The sequence below is a fragment of the Ictidomys tridecemlineatus genome, chromosome 10 (genome assembly GCF_052094955.1).
Source record: "Ictidomys tridecemlineatus isolate mIctTri1 chromosome 10, mIctTri1.hap1, whole genome shotgun sequence".
NCBI classification, from domain to species: domain Eukaryota; kingdom Metazoa; phylum Chordata; class Mammalia; order Rodentia; family Sciuridae; genus Ictidomys; species Ictidomys tridecemlineatus.
The window spans coordinates 15,542,399-15,562,928 of record NC_135486.1 but is presented as its reverse complement, the minus strand read 5'-3'; the positions used below and the strand labels follow the sequence as shown (position 1 = coordinate 15,562,928).

At 41.3% G+C, this 20,530-nt stretch overlaps 1 protein-coding gene across 5 annotated transcripts in view; it reads right to left on the bottom strand.

Annotated features, from left to right (window-relative positions):
* The window catches only part of Rgl1 (ral guanine nucleotide dissociation stimulator like 1), a 238,894-nt gene that overhangs the window by 52,701 nt on the left and 165,663 nt on the right, over positions 1–20,530 (bottom strand). For all 5 annotated transcript variants that reach the window (XM_040277558.2, XM_040277560.2, XM_040277559.2 and 2 more), the window contains 2 exons: positions 18,613–18,821; positions 4,706–4,783 (listed from right to left, as the gene is read on the bottom strand). In XM_040277558.2, coding sequence (XP_040133492.1) covers positions 4,706–4,783; positions 18,613–18,821 — 287 coding nt within the window. The remainder of the gene's footprint in view (positions 1–4,705; positions 4,784–18,612; positions 18,822–20,530) is intronic.

Sequence of the window (20,530 nt, the reverse complement as noted above, 5' to 3'; positions counted from 1 at the left end):
CTGGATGCCTGCTGTCTGCTTCCCACCTGAAATCACAAGAGAACAGACTCACGGCAAAGGAAAACGACGGGCACTTGGCCATTCCTTGCCTTACGCACAAGACAGTGCCTCAGCTCGGCTCCTTATTTATACCCATGGTGAGCAGCCGGGATGTCACAATTAACAATAAGCAAACCAAAGCCTGTCTATTCTTCTTCCTTTCAGTTTTTTTAAGTCTGGTTACACAGCCTTTCCAACAGAGAAGAGCAGTCAAAAGTACCTCTCCAAAGTTCAATAAGATTTTTGGGCCCTATCTCTGTTTAGGTTTCTGATGTTCATTTTCATTTTTAAAATGAACAAGAAAAACTAACCAAATTTTATCATGGAACTTGAAAGAACCTCAAAGATTCTATGCTCTAAGCCTTATTCTTTAGATGAAGAATCTGGAACTGAGAGGGGTAGAGCAACTAAGCCAAGGCCACATGGCTGGCAAGTGACAGGGTGACAAACAGAAGCTGGAATCTGAGTTCTCCAGGCAGCTTATCCAGGCATTCCCACCCTCCAGGTGGCTCATTCCAGACCATCTCAGCATTTCATTTACCTATTCATCAAAAAGAAGCTGAATGAATGAATTTCCAAATAAACATGCTTAGATGTACCTAAAGGCAGTTTTCACTTGCAGACAACAGCCTCAACATTATAGAGCAGCCATTATTACTATGATGATGATTATTACCAGCAAGGCACTACTGATTGAAAGTCAGCTTGTTCTTGCAGGGCGGGGGTTGTTTTGTACATTCAGGGTGGTTAACAGCTCTTCTGACCTCTACCAACTAAATGCCAGTAGCTTCCCCAATGAAGCTAAGACAAACAGTACGTCTCCCAACATCGCCAATGTCCTCTGGGGGACACAGTCACTCCATTAAGAACCCACACCATAGCCACTCCTCCTGCACACCTCCGCCACCAAGAAGCCCTCCAGCACTGCCGCAGTCAGATGCCAGAGGCATCCCTGGGGTGGCTGAGAGATGTGAGGAATATACAGATAGGAGAAGCTGCTTCCCTGGTTTCCTCTCAGAAAGACAAAGAGTGACCTGAGCCTACCCAGAAATGGAAAATTCCACAAGGATAACTTGTGAAAAAACAGAGCAAAAAGATAACGGTGAAGTGGAATAAGAAACAATTAAAGGAAAAGTGAAAGAAAGGAAAACGGAACGAAGAAAGAGGTCACCAGTAGATGGGATTTAGACATTCCAGAACTTGTAGGACAGAGCAACCCATTATGAAGTAAAGTGGCATATTCTTATCAGGCGTAATTTTTTAAAAAGGCAGCTCAGTCTGAGGAAAAGGGTCAAGAACTTTCCACCGAGTCACTGTGCAGCTCTGGGAAAGGACCATTGTCCCCAGATGTCAGACCCCTCAGGGGAGTTCTGTGAAGCTCTTTGTTGAAACCTCGTGTGCTTAAAACTCCGAAGCCCTTTAAAACAGCTTAGCTGGAGTTTCACAGTAGTGTTCCTGGTGTACAAAGAATTTCAGTGGGACTTTGAAATAATGAACATGACTTTTCACACCAGGTTAAAATCAATTTTCTTAACCGCTACTTCCCTAAATGTATTGAATCTCAAAACATCCCCTGGGAAACAAGAAAGCTCTGGATACAGTTCAGACTGTCACTCTTGTTGGAGTGTTCAGGTGGCTAATTGAATGGTAGCTCCAGATTTGACTCAGTTCCAAACATGCGGACAGCCACATGCTTATGTCGGATCTGTCCCAGGTCTAGGTTACTTGACAACTTGGCCACTCAGTTCTAACAGTATCTCTTCTTCTGCACACACTCAAATGCCCATTATAAAAAGGATCCTTTTTTTAAAAAAATTAACATTATAGTTATGCATAGTAGTTGTGTTCATTTTGACAAAATTATACCTGCATGGAATTTGATTTCAATCCCTTTCTCTCCCCGTTCTCCTATTCACCTTCCTCTACTGATCTTTCTTTTGGTATTTATTTATTTTTTATTGGTACTGTCTCCATAAAGTGGAATTCCCCGAAGTATATTTATATATAACATAATGTGAATTTCTTAATTCATTCCACATTTCCTCCCCTTTTCCACCCCTCGTCCTTCCTTTGCAATCTCCTTCTTCTACTCCATTGATCTTTCCCATATCAAGGAAGAAAGAAGGAAAGAAAGAAAGAAGAAGAAGAAGAAAAAGAAGAAGAAGAAGAAAGAAAGAAAGAAAGAAAGAAAGAAAGAAAGAAAGAAAGAAAGAAAGAAAAGCCTCCTTTAAAAAATCATTTTAGTTTTCATGGATAAACAAAAAAAATTTGCACATATCTAGTCCTATGATTTGTAAACTCTAAAGTGCTTAGAAATCACTTCACCATTTTGCTAAAACACAGATTTTAATCCAGAAAGTCTGAGTGGAGCCAGAGATTCTGCATTTCTACCGAGCTCCCAGGAGATGCGGGTCTGTGGTCACACTGAGTAGGAAGGCTCCAAGTTGAGTCCTTTCTGGAAAGCCAGCCCTCTGACGGTACTGTTTCTCTGAGACTGACCTCCCACTGCCCTCCAGGAAGTCCAAACTCTCTCACAAGAAATCAAATCCCTTCATGACATAATTTCAACCTGGCTTCACCCCCCCGAAATTCTCTCACCCAACACGCACATCACAAAGCGACCACACCAATTCTGTGTTGTTCCCCCAAATTCCATGCACACCACATTTCCCTGGCCTGGTCCTGCTGTTCCCTCTGCTGGGCTGGCTCCACCCCCAAGTCTTGCCTATCCTTCAAGGCCCAGCTCGATGTCACCTCCTTCCAGAGGGTCCCCAGGTCTCTAGGAACAATGAAATTGTTCCTCCTGCCACACTGGTTCACTTGGCATTCACATTTATATGTCACTGTGTCTGTTTTTCACAATAAAATTATAAAACTACATACACAACGTCTAACTCAGGAGTTTTGTTTACATGGTTGATTCCTGAAGGAAGGAGTCCATCAGACTCTGAGAGTTAAAAATTCTATGGAATTCCCACCCCCCGACTTTTGGCCCCCAAATAAGGGAATATTGAACAGAGGTCTGGGGCACCAGCGCATACATCCACCTACCCAAGAACACCACCCCCAGGGCCCAGCCCAGCATCAGGGTGTTTCCTTAGCGTCTCCCCGACCATCCTCATCACCACAAACATGCTCCCATCTTTAAAAATACACATGTACCGTGAAAAAACTCTCTTTTCTCTCCACATCACCCTCCATTCAGTTTCTTTATTCTCCTCTACAGCAAAACAACTCCTTGCTGCCCCCACTAGGTCCCCTCTGTCCTCTCCTGCTATACCTGCAGCCACCCAAACTGCACTCACCAAGGGCCGTGGAAGCCGCAGCTCTGCAGAGCCTAAGTCTCTCTCACCTGATCTGCAGGGCCACTATGCACGGGGAGCCTGCTGGGGCACAGCTTCCCTTCTTATTTCTCTCCTCCCACTGCCCCACAGCTGCTTACTCCAGTTTCTTCTGCCAGACCCTCTATTTCCCTAACTCTAAACTCTGTGGGACCCCAGGCTCAGTCTTTGGACCTTCTCCTCTCTCTCTGCCCTTAGGCCCCACGAAGTCAGTTCCACAGCTTTAAATACCCATCTACAAACTAGTGAAGCCCCAATGCACCCCTCAACCCAGACCTCCCCTGAATCTGCTCAGCCAATTAACACGTCCAAGGCTAACTCATCCTCGCACGCTCCCCCGGATCCTGCTCCTCACCAGCACGTCTTGTCTCCTGAAGCTGCCTGTTCTATGAGCTGCTGAAACCACAACCCTTGAGCATCCAGGCCTCCTCCTTCTGTCCCATGAAGCCCATCCACTGCAGTACATCCTACACCATCTGCCACGCTCCGCAGGAACACAGTAGCTGCGGGGTCACTGCTCAGATCCACACCACCATTAACACTTGCCTCTGCCCTTGCAAGAGTCTAAAACAAGTTCCCTGCTCCCTCCTGTGACCCATGCCCACTGTCACAGTCCGCTTTCCACACAGAGCCAGAGCGAACCTTGTCAAATGTAAGTTAGGACACGGCACTTGTCTCAAAACCTTCTAAATGCTTCTTACCTTCCTCAGAACCAAATCCAGCATCCTCTCCCAAGGCCTTCAAGTCCTCGGGAGATCTGGACCCACTACCTTACATCTCAACCCCTGCAACCGGCCACTGCTCGCTCTGCCTTCCTGTTATTTCTCCAACACTGTCCCTGCCTCAGGCCTCTTCCACGTATCCTCCTGGCTCTTCACAAGGCTTAGCCCACACCTCAGTCACCTCATTCAGGTGGCTCAGTGTCACCGGGTCAGAGAGCCCTTCCTGCACCCTATGGGGAATCAAGACCATCAGGAACCAGCCCCCACCCCACCCTCGCTTTGTCCTTTTCACTTTTTGAGCTTCTTCTTCTTCTGTCCTTACTGAAGTTTAAACAGAACTAAGGCCTTTTCATTGTGTTCACTTGTTTATTTGATATCCCTTAGTGCAGGGCCTGGCGAACAATGCGTGCACAATACACTTCTACTGGATAAGTAAATGCATGTTGTTAGAAGACAAAAATAAATAATAAATCTATGCCCCTATGCATTATGGAAAAAATCATGGCAGCAGCACTCCAAGGGAACAAGGACCTGCACTAACCCACATTCTTTTAAAACATTTCTTAACTGAGGGCTAGTGATGCAGAGGAGAGAGCCACTCACTTCCTGAGCACCGTCCTGGACTCAGATGAACTTTGGCTCCCATCTTCTTCACAGCTTGGGCTTGTCAGGTTTCCATACCTTCAGAGACAAAAACAAGTAAACAGAAATGGTCAACAGCATCAGAAAGCTGCTCTATTCAACTCCGCCAGCATGATAACATCACATTGTTAGAGCAATTAAGGAAAGAAATATTTATGAAATAGCATCAAAAACAATGCAGTATTATCAAGAGATCCTTCAGGATACCCATTATATACTCCGTATATTCTAAACAGAAAAGTGATTTAACAATTGCACCATGGAAAACTTTCTCTTAATATTGACTGTTTCTCTGATTTTTCAGACTACAGCAGGTTTTTCCTTTCAGCAGAAGAATCAAATATTACGTGATACAAAACAAGCTGCTTTGTCCTGACATCTGTCACAAGCCCGCCATACACCCCTGCCCTGTGCATATCTGCTGAGGGACACAAGGTTCTGTGGGCACTGACTCTGTGTTCTAGCCACTCGGCTTGGTCTGAGGCTGATCTCCTTGAGGTGTCTGTTTGGAGAAGGATCATGGAAATAACTGTGGCCCTCAAGTAAAGGCTGACAGAGAGGAGGGCTAAAGAACCAAGCTCTCGAGCTGCGGCCCAGGGAGAGCAGCTGTGGAGACGTGAGCCAGGCCATCCAGACACAGAAACAGAAGAAGGAGGCCCAGGGATCCAATTTTTTGGAAAGTAATAGGTGCTTAGATTTTAAAATTGGCTCATTACAAACTCAAATGTTATTAAACAAGCTGATTATATTATTAGCTATTATTCCAAGTTAACATGTAAGCAAACCAATTTCATATGTCTCTCCTGGTTCTGAATGTACATTTAGTAAATTCACATTGAATTCTTAAGGAATCTATCAACATACAATGCCAAGACTATTTCTGCAGTTTCACCTTCCATCCATAAAGAATTCAGAGTCCCTATAGTTTTATAAGCTGGTAATCTGTCCCTAGGTTTTAACAACAGAAATTCTATAATTGGTGGGTTTACATTTTTAAAGAGCACACTTTTGTCTTCGACTAATGAGATTAAAGGCCCCAGTACCCTTATGGTTCCTTTTTCCTAGGATTTACAAATCCTTTTTAAAATAAAAGCCCGCCATCTGGTTTGACCGACTGCCAGTCCATCTGGTATCCCCATCACCCATCCCGTAGGTTCCAGCATGTGCCCTTAAGCACTACGCACCCCCGCCACCTGCTCCTTTCTCTAGTTCATCAGCCTTATGGATTTCTTGGCTTCCTGAAGGTATTTTCCACTGGTCTCTGCCTTCCCTGCTCCCCTTCATTCTGCCCTACACCTGCCATTTACCAGATTTCCAAGACTACCCTTTGCTCTTCCTGAGATAAAAAAAAAAATTCAGTCAGATTAAGATTTACTCAAACTCATGTGAGCAAGACAGAATGGGAAATGAGAATCCTAGTAAATAAACAAAGTGGGGGTTTTGGCTCTGTCTTTGGCCACCATCATAGCAAACCGTGTCCTCATGTTCTCTCACAATAGCTTTGTGGTTTATTAAAGTAGGAAAGGTTGGGGTGGGTGCAGTGAATTGGGGGATCTTGGAAAGCCACTGGACCTCCCATCTATCTGACTCAAGTGACCCTAAACTCTTTTCCTGCCAGCCTTCCATGACCAAATATGCAAGTTAATCTCTTTTTTTTGTCACATTATTAGTCCATTCTCTCTCTCCCCACCCCACCCTCGTTATTTTGGAAGTAACTTTTATTTTCCAACTGGAAGGCTCAATGAGAGATAGAAATAAAGAAGGAAAATTCTTATAAGGAAAAGATTCTCATTTTACTGTTCCTGATAAGTTTATTTTCTAATAAGTTTGTACTAAAATCTTCCAGATTTTCCTATTCTTTGTCTCTTGCTCTTTTTCTGCACTGTTCAGGCTCAGGGCTGAGGTGCAGGTTTAGATAGCACCAACACCCATCGCAGTTCCTCTCCAAGGCTGCAGTGCCAGGATGGATGACCAGATAGTACCAAGAAAGACTCAGCAACCACACTGGTAAGCAAAGTTCTTGCTCACTGATGGACCTGGAACCATCTGCAATGACTCAGAGAATCACATGAGTATGTCTCTTGACTATCAGAGCGTCTGCAGGTTCACAACCAGGCTCAGAGTGACCACTCAATAATAACTGGGAGACCTGTCAGAGACACCAACAGCAAGGCACATGTAGCAGAGCAGATGGTCCAACTGTCCAGGCTCAAATCTTGCATACTTCCTTGACTCTTCACTAGCAACCCATCAGGAAGCCCTTTTGTCTGGGCCTTTATTTCTGTTTCCACCCTGGTTCAAACTAGCTTAGACCAATGCAACAGCAACTAACTAGTCTATTCTCCTGGCTTCTGCCCAGCGGCCCTGTAATCAGATCATGTTAATGCTCATTCAAAACCTCCCATGACTTCCATCTGAAAAAAGGCTAAAGTCTCCATCTCACAAGGCCCTAAATGATCTGCCCAGTTAGCTCTGCACCTGTCTCTCACAAATTCCCCGTATTCACCCCCTTCCACCCACTGCCCCCAATTCAACAGGCCATACCTCCTCCCACGCCTGTGCCAGTGGCTGGCCCCTCAGCCCACAGGTCTTGGTGCAAATGCTACCTCATAATGAGGCTTGCTAGTAGGTTGCTCCTTGTTAGCATAGATTGGCCTTTGCAAAAGCACCTTGTGGCCTTATGTTTTTACTAGTTCCCTAGCCTGTCTGTACTTTCATTTCTAAAAGGGCTTTAAGAGAGCTGTGATTATTCAAAATATCTGAAATTAAGACTAAAAAGTTTTAAGATTTTTAAAGCTGAGATATTGAAGGTATAAGCAGTATGAAAATGCAAAACTACATACACTATTACAAAGGAGACTTCTGGCAGTAAAATAAAATTAAAGAACTTGTGATCCTCTGGAACTTAACAGACTGGGGCAGGGACGATTATTTGCCCTGGCACCTTTCTTATTATTAAGGAGAATTAACATTTTACAGAAATGAAACTAGACTAGTTTTGGAATCCAGAGTTCTCTAATGTTCATCTGAGAGTCAGTTTTACTAGATTAAGAATGTTTCTTTGATGTTTCCCTGAACCCGCTTATAGGTTCCCATCAAAAATCAAATCAAAGTCAAGTTCAGTTCTTTTATACCAGGGGAGTACAAATGGGGTGTGTATGTGTGTGTGTTTAATTAATGGCAGTAGAAAGCTACAAACTTGTCAACAATGTCACCTCCAATTTCTGCAAAGCCTCCCTAGGATTTGAGATCAAAGCCCCAGTCTTTTAAGAAGGCTTACCAACGAACAACTGCCCTTTTTTAAATGGTAACTTATAAAACTTAAATTAAAATACAAACTGTCAGATGACTTTTGACATGGTTTTCTCTGTTATAACAAGGCAAAAGAAAGATTTACAAACGCCTCCTAAAACACAGCTTTCAACCATTATTTACTGTCACCTAAAAATTACCAAAAAAATAAAAGAAAAGAAAAGCCCAACTTAATGTTTAACTGTGCGCTGATATTTAAACAGGAAAAGAGAATTTCCAAAAGGGATGTATTCTTTAGAGCCCATGTGGGCAGATAAAATGTTTAATATGAGTTTGAAGGGGAGGACCAGGAACACTTGTGGATCAAAGAATCCCTGAGATAAAGTTGTCCCCAGGGGCAGTCTCGCTGGTGGGGGGCCATTCTAGCCCTTGTTCTCCAACAGGAAGATCTCAGGAGCACCAGACAGCATGGGGGTGGTCCTGAAGAACTTCTCAGGCTCTACTTGAATCTCGCAAATGAACCAATAACAAGAGCAGTTAACAAACATTGAGAGCTTACTATACACCAGGCACCAGCTAAGCGCTCCATGTGGATTGTCTCATTTGATTCTTATGACAACCCTATACGGTGATGTTATTATTCCAATCTTACAAATAAGAGAGAACTTAAGTAATAAACCCTGGAAGACAATGAGTTGGGAATTAGAATCTTGAGTCAAGTTCAAGAGCCTAGCTCTAAGTCACTTCCCTCCCACCCAAGCAAGAAGGTCCTATTACTTATTTTAACTCTAATCCCTCCACCAAACTCTTTAAGGTTGGGAATCTTAAGGCGTTCATTCTTTCACTATTTGATTCCTTTGCTCATTTATTCCTCATTCAAGTTTATTTATGAAGTATTATATCCAGGTATTATTCTAGACATTAAGAAAATAGTAGTAGCTGGGCACTGTGATACACACTTATAATCCCAGAGGCACAGGAGACTGAGGCAGAAGGATCATAAGTTTAGATAGCCTCAGCGACTTTGCAAGGCCCTGTTTCAAAATAAAATATACAAAGATCTGGAGATGTAGTTTAGTGGTAAAGCACCCCTGGATTCTCAGTGGTAAGGCACCCAGTACCAACCCACCAACAAACAAACAAATAAATAAATAAAAGAATATAGTAGCGAAACAAACCAAAGTCCTTGTTTTCATGGGGCATACACTGTAGTGGGGCAGGAGAAAGCAAATAATCTAATCATCAGTTATTCTACACTAAGTCAGACAGTGAAAAGTGAAATGGAGAAAAAGAAAGCAGAAAAAGGTGTTTGGGCATGACAGAAGGTCAGAGGTTGCTATTTCATATGGGTGTCGGGAAGGGTCAATGGGAATGTGATAAATAAGTAGTCTGCAGTAGGTGAAGGAGCAAGCCACACAAATCTCTGAGGAAAGAGCCTTTCAACGTGAGAAGAGCCAGGACAAGGGCTTGGGAACAGTGGCAGGACTGTGCTTTTAAGGGTCATCAAGCAGGCCAGCGAGGCACAGAGCAGAGTAGCAGCGACAGATGGAGATGGCCTGCTGGACCGTGGCAGGGACTTTGCTCTTACTCTCATCTAGCTTACTGCTAACTCCCCTGAACCCAGAGCGGGCAGGCAGTAAATGTCTGCAGAGTGAATTAATTTCCTCTCTATTACCACAAATGAAAGAAGGGCTGGAAGGGGAAAGAAAGGAAGGAGATGCTGACTTAGGATGGCAGGAGAACAGAAAGGGGGATAGAGACCCCACATGAAGTGGCAGCTCAGGGACCTCTGGGAGTCTTTGCTTTTCTATTATGTCCCAGACTTGGAACATCTTAGGCATTTTTCTTTAACTGACCCACAAGAACACAGGTCAGGTATGAGAAAAATGTTCTGAAGTTGACCTTGACAGAGGAAATGACCTGGGTGGAACAGCCTACAGGTGTCTGGAACACCAAGTGAAGGCGGAGGGAAGACTCTGGACCATATCCCATGGATCTGCTCTTGAAATAACATCCTTTGTGGCAGCACCCTCTCCACCCAAGTCCCACCTGAGAGCTGGGGCATGACCGCCACGCCTAGCCTTAAAGAAGTCTGGTTCCCATTCTGAAGCTGGCCACTCAAGAGGAAAACCAAGGTCAAAGAAAGAAGGCAAACCTCCTCGTTCTCCATGGAAAGGAGGGACTGAGCGATCCAGCAGAGAGCCCTGTACTGTGCTCCTGCTCCTGAGATCTGGGTCTCTGGACAAAGTTTTCCCGTGATTAGAAAAAGTCAGAAGACCACAACAAACTGCCCTCCCCCACACACTCTAGGCCTTTGCTGTGAAGCCTGCCCCCACCCACTATCCTTGCCCTTCCATCTTCCACATCATCTCAGTGGCCCCCCCAACACCCAGCAGTGAAGGCAACATTAACAGCAAAAGATACTTAACATTCTACTCCTGACAGGCACGAACTTCTATAGAACTTTCCCGAAAAATAGACCTTTAATACCAGCCCCAGCCTCAACTGTCAAAGAGAAGACCCCCCCTCCAAAAAAAAAAAAACCAACAATGATTTTAGAGTCATTGAAAGAACACAAAAAGGTATCTCTTGCTGCAACCTGCTTCTTGTCCACATTTAATTATTTCAGTATAATGGCTCTCACACCCTTGACCTAAGGTTTCTTCAAGTTCCACACCAAGTCCCTGTCATCTATTTCTTTCTCTGTCCTGTTTTCTGCATTCAGAGCTTGGTGGACCATCAGTGTCCCCTCCTTCCACTTCTAGCTCTTTAGAGTTCTAAGCCACTGACTGCAAATCTCCTCATAGGCATGCTACAATGGTGACAGCTATGATGAAGGAGGACACAGAATAAACAGCATTGATCAAGCGGTCACCACACACTGTTAATAAGCTTAGATTCTTCAGGCTTAAGATGAATTAACACATTACTAACAAATCAATTCAAGCCTGTGGCTCGGTTCTCCCCAACTATATAAAGATGGCATGGCAGAACTCTCCAGCAATCTCAGGAAGTATGTTTTGCAAAACCAAATAACAATGAATGAATGTGGTACCATGGCATCCCATCATTTTCAAAACTACTTCTCTCTCCTATGCTTACAAAAACTCAATACAGCATCAATTTGTCAAAATTGGTATTTACTGGAAACTTTAGAAGAGACCAAAGGAAAAAAGAACTGTGTTTCCCAGGATTGGGACCCTGAAATATGACTGTTAAAAAAAAAGTCAAATAAGAGAAAAGTGATAAGAAAAACATAAAATTAACTCAAACAGCTAATCCCTTCCTTTGTAAAGATTCAGAGACATTGTTCTTAAAACCATTAATTTGCTTTAATAAAACATTAAATGCACTATAATTTAATGAAATCCATTAATTTACTTTTCAGAACTACATTTAAGATTTTTGCTCCAATTTTAAGCTAGGTGCAGTACCCTCCTCTGATGCACAGTAGCTACCTACATGTCCCCTATCACCCATCCTAGGGACCCTCTGTCTGGAGCATCATAAATCAGGGTTCTTAGATAAATTTATAGAAGCCTGGGAATCCCCTAAATTTTTATGATTTTTTTTATTTCTAAAGAAGAGGTTTATAATTTTTAGAAAGCATTTTTTTTAGACTGGGGATTGAATCCAGAGGGGCTCTACACTGAGCAACATCCCCAGCCCTTTTTATTTTTGATTTTGAGAAAGGGTCTTGCTAGGTTGCTTACAGCCTCACTAAATTGTTGAGGCTGGCCTTGAACTTGCAATTCTCTTGCCTCAGCCTCCCAAGTTGCTGGGATTACAGGCATGCACTATCATGCCCAGCTTTAGCAGACTCTTAAAGGGAATTAAAATCAATTCATTCTATCAAAACCACTGCTTTAGATTATCAAAGCTGAATTCAAAACTTTTCAGTTACCACTCAGACTATACACATACTTTGTAGTTTCCAAACATACGCATACTTTTTAAAAACCTGCTGGGCAATTCAGTAGTCCTCTCAAAGAAAAGATAATTGCATGTCCTACTTCCCTTTAAAAAGTGAAAAAACAAGCAAGTGCCACTTTGTGGAAACACTTTTATCTCTTAGGTCTTACAAATCCCATTTCAGGAAAAGACAGCCTGGGTATGGTCTGGGTGACACTTTTGACATCATCCCTTCAACATCTACTGTAACTAAACAGGCTCTGCAGGCACCGCATGTTCCCACACAGAAATCCCATGGTGCTGCTGACTTTGAGTCGGGTCCACTTGGGAAAAATAAAGAGTCACCAAAGACAACCAACCCAGCAGGGAACACAACTTATTTCCATTTCCCTCATGTGATTATGGTTGGATGTAATTCTAAAACAATACCAGCAAGAGTATGAGACTTTTCATGCTCTATAGGAGTTTACAAGGCTCTTTTCTATTTTATAAGCATTTCAAGTCCCTGAGTTTCTCACAGTCCTTGTGAAAACTCTCCTCCTCTCACAGAGCAGCCTGGAGCTTCATCTTCCTCACATCACGTCTGAATCCAGCTTATCGTTTGACAATCTGCTTTTTTTTTTAATCACATGACATATCCAAGGCCAAGGGGGTCAATATCATCCAGACTTGGAGAAAATCTATTTGAACTCATTCACTATAACAAAAATCTTAAGAAATGGCCTTCATTTAGTAAGAAATTCTCACCCTAGTCAGGATATCCAGGATGTCCGCATGCATTTTAAGCTGAAAGGAAACAAAGCAATGTGAAGATATCCTGAAAGTTTTCCTGCTAAATAAATGGAATGAGCATCCTGGAGCCAACTGACCAATAAATCTCATTTTTTTCATGCAATGTAGGACAAAAGACTCATGGTAACCCACTCTTCTTGTTCCATTTGGCCCTGCAGGGAGTTAGGGAGGGGAGTTACTAAAATGAATGGAAAATGGTACAGCACTGCTTTGAAAAACTTTCCTATTTAAACAATGCAAGTAAAACATTAGTAAACAACTCTTAGAAGAAGCAAAGGATAGAAAAATCATATTTCAATGAGTGTTAATACATAGGAGACCAGCACTCAGAGGTGACTTAATGTCACCAAAATAGCATGTTGTGAGATCCTCCAAATGGGTTCAGTTTCTACTGATAACTCCCTTTCCCTGGACCTGGAAGAGCAGAGGAAGATATTAGAAATCTTCCCTCCTTCTAAAAGAAAAGAAAGTAAGAGGATCTCCTCACAGCATGCCAGCATGAATCTAGGAATATTTGGCAAGTGCATAGTCTAATTCCAGTACTAACTAAAAAACTTAATTATTTTTAAGTGGGTTTAACAGAAAGTAATTTGGAACATATTGTATGCATCTCAAAAATGCTTACCCTGCTTCTGATTCTAAGAAAGCATTTGAGAGCAGAATGGATTTGTATTACATGCTTTTTACAGAGAGCTCACAACTACTGCCTCATAGCTCCTTAGGGGAAGAAAAGCTTTTAATACAAATGCACATGCAGTCCTCACAGCTTTGACAGTGACAGCACAGGCTACAGACTGTTTTGTATTTGTCTCTCCCATTAAATGCAGGCAGAGGTTGGGTAATGTCTACTGCTGTACCTTCTGAAGCACCTGCTCGTAACAGGAAAGCACAGCAGGCATTATTTATTTGAGACAAATAATTGCCAAGCACCTATTGCAGGTACCCTTCCCCTCAGAGGACACAAGTGAAGAAGACAGACATGGTCTCCGAGTAGGAGAGACAGTCAAGAAACAAGCAAGATAGATAAGATGATGTCAAATAATGATAAACACCATGAAGAAAGAAAACCAGGTAGGGGTAATCTCTTAAGCATTTAATATTTTCCAGCCCTACAGTAAGAATTGCACTTCTATTCTCAAGATTAAACCTGACAATAATCCTCTAAATTAGGTGCTATTTTATATTCTCATTTTATACATAAGGAAACTGAAGCTAATAAGATGAATTAACTTGGTTAATGCTGCACAGCAAGTGCCAGTCAGCTTTCCACCACTATAACAAATACATAAGATACTCAGTTTGTAAAGAGAAAAGGTTTGTTTTGGCTTACAGTTTTGGAGATTCCAGTCTATGACTGGTTGGCCCCACTGCTTTTGGGCCTGTGTTGAGGCATGCATCATAGAAGGCATGCAGGGCTCAGTGAAACTGCTCACCTCGTGGCCCAGGAGCAAAAGGGAGAAGGGTGGGGAACTGGGGCCCACTATATTCTTTGATGGAATGCCCAAAATGAACTAAAGACCTTCCAGTAGGCCCCACCTGTTAAAGGTTCCACCTTCCTAAAGCATCACACCAGGGAGCAAACCTTTACTAAAGAGATCTTTGACGAACCCTTGTGATCCAAACTACTGCTGACTGAAAACAAAGTCAAATTCGTTTACTCACTCCTTTGCCCACTCTCAACCATTACACTCTATTCCCAACACATGAATCTCACGACAAAGAGGCAGGAAACTTGCTTTCCCTACAAAGTATCCTAGAACTCTGAAGAGAAGCATATTTAGCACTTATAACAAAATCCTGGGAAGTAAAAAAAATTGTTCCAAGCTTTATATTTCATCAACCGCTCTCTATGCTGTGGAAGAACTGGCTTCGCTAGCAAGGGCAGCTGTGTTCTTGCGGGTATGTGGTCCCTTGCATACGGAAGCGTTACTACCCCGATGGCAGTAAAAAAGCCACCCAGGCTTCCTTGTGGGCTCTCTCCCACCTCTCAAGTTCAGCCACCTGAGGGAGCGCTCATGGAGATCAGGTCTTTAGCCTGAGCCCCGTTAACACAAGAAACACTTCAGAATCACTCCAGAAACACAGAAACCCGTGACCTGTGTGGCCATGGTCTATGTAACCACCTAATATCACTGGCCAGCATGCAGTTTAGTTCGGTAAAGCTCTTCAAAATGTCCTCTCCAGTCATGTGTTGTAGAACCCAGCTCTCATATCCCAATGGCTATATCAATTTTAATTACATTTATCTGCATGCTGTCTTTTTTCATGTCCCTCTCTCTGATCAGACACTTGGTATAAAGAGGACAGGTGGTGTAGAGACTCATCCACCATCAAATACCCAATATATCTTGTACAGCTACCATCGAGGAAGTAGCAACAAAGATAAAGATAACTACGAGGAGTTCCCAAGTCATTCAAAATGGCCTTCACAAACCATGGGGGTGAGATGGCACACTTGGACAGAGCTTCTGAGTCACAAAAGGGCAAGTTTTCATTCCAGCTCTGCCACTTAGTGATTGAATGTTCCTGGGCCACCACTTCTCATCAGTAAACACGAGGTTGTAATGAGTGAACTAAACAAGATAAACCTGTGAAAGCACGACAAGCAAACTAGGCAGGAGAGCCGGCTCAAAGACCTACTGAATTAGCTCTTCTGGGACACAGACGAGCAAATTCACCTTAGATTATGGTATTAAAGCATAGGTTTACAGCTGGCTCCCACCTTCAACAGTCCCAAGAGTCCACCATGGGGAGAATTTGCTTGAAAGGGGTAATTCAGACTGTTACTTGGGTTCTTTCTACACTGCAGCCTGAGTGCTATAAGTAGCCTGGTCAAGGTAGCTGGAGACCTGGTCCACCCTACTCTGATTGATGGCCTTCTACTGACTTTTAGTATCAGAGAGAGACTGTTAGAGAAGTTACCTAGAGAAATAGGTAACTTTGGTTAGCTATTGAGACAGCCACCTGAAGAAAGGTCTAGATGTCCACATAGATGCTTCTTGGTTCTTAGTGAGGATCACTAGCTGAAGTAGGATTCTGCCTACATTTGAGGCTGCGTGTTTTCAGTGGTGTCTAACTCCTTCCTTCACTTTTTTAAATGGCACAGTGGGAAGAACAGAATAATGGAGTTTATGTTTGAAGTTAGAGAAAATAAACTCTCCAAGCCCCAATACAAACAGCTAACCTATGATTCAATAACTTTCTCTTGGGCTAAAAGGAAGCCAATGTGACCTAGAATTAACTCTGAGCCATGGTGAGAAGCACAGCAGAGAGGACCCTTGTGAAATGCTGAGCACCCCAAGGAAGGGACAAAGTAAACATACAGAATTAGCCCTACATGACTTCAAACCACTGCCTATTGGTCAATCACAAAAGCTCATATTAGCCGAATGAAAAACTATAAAAAGATTAAAAAAAAAGAAACCCCAGAAAGCAAACAGTTCCATACAAAAAAGCAACTATTGGAAGTCTTAAGGGAAATTAAAGTTTGACTTCAAATAAGCTGTTCTCTGGTGGGAAATGAATCCTGCAGTTCCTGTCCTCAATCTACTGTTGACTGATTATTACAGGATTAGCACATGCTGTCATAACTTCTCAGTATTAATTTCACAGAAGGCAAGCAATGTACTATTAGGAAACCAAAAGAAAGAACTTTTAAAAATTGTGTCAAAGACCCACAAATAAGTCTACCACAATCTATTGACATAAAATAATATTTCAAATGCTTATTTTCAGAATAGGCAAGATTATATAATATAATTACTTATATAATCTTTTAATGTCTATAATAAGTAATATAATTACTTATTATAGACATTAAAAGTCCCACAAGAAGTTTAGGAACAGTGTTTCATAGAATGCATTTTAGATCAATTCACTCAAGACTGAAGCTTGGCCACAAGATCTAAGCATGAGTGGAAAATGGAGTGAGGAAGAAATATTCATGTTGAGGTTTGGACATATATGGACAAATCTAAATTTCTGCAGAGAAAGAAAAATAAATGTAATTTATTTCTCTGAATTTCGAGACCTTGTTTCATCTGTAGAACATGTTAAGGCTTTTTTTACACCAGGGTCAGTGGTTAACTACTTGTTCTATGAGTGCGAGCCTTATCTCTCACAGTAAAATATTTGGTACTGAGGAAGGGTGGATCCAGATTTTTATGGGATTAGCATATATAATTTGAAGGATTCTTTTAAAGAAAAAGAATATAAAATTAAGAACAGAAAATTCAGAGGGTACTACAAATGAGGGGCCCTGAAAGTTAAATACCCACAGCTTCATAGTAAGTCCACATCTGAACTACCTCAGGGCAAAAACCATGTCTTATATTTCTGAGTTCCCTCCACACGGTGTCTTGCAGAGTGCTGGGTATTCCACAGACATAAGTAATTGTTGATTTTACCCACTTCAGAAGCAAATAAAGGATTTAACTATGAGATTAAATTCAAAGCCAAGTTTTGGCCCATTCAAATAATACAAAATAAATCTTAATTGTCCAGTTCATTATTCCTTAAATGATAGCTTTAATTAAATGCACTCTGAATTCATCTTGATTCTGTTCTTTAACAACTGTCACCCAGTTAGTCTTTAAAAATTAAAAAAAAAAAGTCCATCAACTGTAAGAGGAGAACAAAGAAAAGATTTTTTAAATCATCAATTAAAGGCTGGGGGTCCACAAGTCAAGACTAAACACTCTGGTTCCTGTGTGCATGTCCATTATTTAGGGTGAATAGCTACGATTCTATCTGTATCATATATAAGTATACTGTATATGAGAGTGAATATATATATATATATCACCAGAAAAACCTTCAAAGAATGCAAAAGAAATGTTTTACAGTGATTACTATGGAGAGATGAAACTAGGAAACTTAAAGAAAATTTTTTACCATTTATTTTTTTTTGTTTTTCCTGAATTGTTTAAGTTTTCATCATATACATGGATTACTTCTATTTTTAAACTGTTAATGTACATTATCTGCCTAGTTAGATTATGTTCTAATGTTCTTCTTTCTACTAATGCAAATTTTTTTAAAAAAACCTAACCAATGTTATTTGGGATAAAAGAAGAAATATGAGAACATTTTAATATTTCTTTTTATAACCTTCTATAGTATAAGAATTTTTAACATCTTCAATAGTAATACAAGTTAATTTTAAAATAAAAATTCTAGTTAACAAATATCAATATTCAACAAGCCCAACAAAAACACCCTATCTCATTTCCTTCCTGGGTAGGAAACCCCAGAATATAAAGATCTGAATGAGGATTCTCGTGATTCTATAACAATTGTTTGGCTGATAGTTTTCTTCCTCCCAGTATCAAGTCAATTTAATGTTTTTATTTTAATTACTAAATTTAGTTATAATTAAAACAAAAATGGGGAGAATATCAAGATTATCCATGTGTCAGTTACAACATACACTGCTGTATCACACGTGTGTCTTAACAGCACGGGTGGAGGATATTTATGCGCACACCCAGGAAGCAGCTAATACACGGTGACTATGAAGAGTTATTATCATCATTCTCACAGCCACTACTCACCAGCTGCTTCCTGTGGGTCTCAGACTGAGCTTCATACTTCATACATTTAAGCACATTTATTCCTCAAAGCAATAAGATTCATGGCCAATTGATTATTTATTAGAATTATACAAAAACTAAAAACTAATTTCTGTCAAATTAGAAATTGAGGATGGTGAATGATAACTGGATTCTATAAACAACTGAACCTAGATTTATGGAAAATAAATCATGTAAATGGCACCTAATCATCATCATGCCATTTGCTCCAAAGGTCAACCCTCACAATGGACCCTTCTTCACACCCTGCTCTCTGCTGCAGCCCTACACTTCCAGCAGCTCCTACACCTCCAGCAGCTCCCACACCCCATGGGTCCTCACCTGTCCAGTAGCAGTTCCAACACTTCTTTCGTGGAGGCAAAGCCTCTGTACGTTGACAGGAAGATGCTGATATAGGTAAAGTCATTGTCCCCAAAAGCTGTCAGCAGGTTCTCCACAAGCTTCTCCAAGGTGCCAGCTTTAATGGTCCTGATCTTACAAGTCTCATACTGACTGACTGTGTGTCCTGGAGGCAGCTGGTCCCCTTCAACCTGTATAAATAAATTACCATCAGGTGAAAAGACTCCCTAAGGTAAAACCAAAAACATTGAAACGGTTAAAGCCACAGTTTGTCCTTTCTCCTTGTTCTTCTTTAGCTTCCAGACACCACATAAGATGACACTCTCTCGGGTAGTGGTATGGGGGCAGGGGCAGGTAATGATGAGGGTGGAGGGTGAGTGTGTGGGGGCTCCCTTCTTCTGTAGATGTACAGGTAATTACATCATAGTGGTTGTTTGCTTTTACTTTCTCCCCTATCAAGAACTAGGTTCTGGTATATTTTATCAAAGATGCTTTCTATGATCCTAGGATTGAGTTTAACAAATGTTATCAATCATTCCCTTTTATATTGATCCAAGGTGAGTTTTCAAACTCATTCTTAAAGAGCTCCTACAGTGGCGTGCCAGAGTCAACTCACAAATGGTTCTGAAGAGCTGATTGTTAAATTTTTAGAATTTGTGTGAGCCAGTTGACATCATGTTGATAGCTTTAAAAAATAATCAGCCACGGTAGGAGTAGGTTTTCATGGAAATCTATGGAGATCTGACCATGATCTCACATTCTTCAGTCCACAGAAGGCAACATACATATGCTGATTCAATATCACTGGCAATTAGTAAGGGTCGGCCAAGTCATGGCTCATCTTGGGGAAGCGGGGGTGATGGGAAAGTGTAGGGGGATGCATAGGCCTTGCCCTCTGAAAACTTTTGAAAACATTTACCTATGAGAAGTAGCTATCATGTAGGAATGAATCTATAAATAAGATTGGTACACATAAACCATTATATGTTGTTTGATGATAAAATGTGAAAGCTTAAAAACTGCATATAAAGGAAGCTAATTAAATTGAAATAAATGTAGGTTCACTTTGCATTCTATAATAAATCTAGCAAATTACATAGACACACAATTTACAGTTTAATTTGTCCTTCGTGGGCACTAAGGATTCTGCCTTACCAAGAGGAGTTCCGTAGTGAATCTTTTTCTAAAGCAAATAATTATCCTAAGTGATGTGAACAATGACAAGCTTATCTGAATCATAAGTTGAATTGCTTTGTAGCAGATTTTCCTAAATTGCAATAATCAGACAAGTAAAAATTAAAGAGAAAGGGCAAAAAAAGAAATGAATGCCTAACGATGGTACCTCTGATAAGAAAGGAACATGTTTTCTTTTTCTTTACCTGTTCTGCCAGAAGTTAAACTACTGGAAGGAAGTAAACCAAGAGTTAGCTTCCAGAAAGATCTAACTGGTGGCAACTGCTTTCAGAGGGGGTTAGAATAGCTTAATGTCATCATGTCTAACTAGGCATTAATACCAAAACTCTAGCTTATGAGGTGGATGGCTTTATTTTTTCACTTAATTTTTTAAAGTTTTCTAAGAGGGATCTGGTTCAGGACAATACCAAATGTTTCTTTAGACTTCCTGGACTGCTCACTTAAATCAAGGACTAATAACTGTTCTTTATCACTCTATACTAGTTTTAGAAGAAGCCTAGTAGTGTCCATCTGTTCCCCAGAAGCTCCAGTTAACTTAAACCAGAAGCAATAAGTGAAAAAGATATACGGTTTCAAACTCTAATTAAATTTTTAATTATTTGGTGCAGTGTTGCTTTAAGTGTGTGCTATAAAACTCTAGTTCCCAAAAAAGAAGGTCCTGCGGTCAAGTTTGGAGATGATTGAGTTCAATCAAGTCAAAGACATG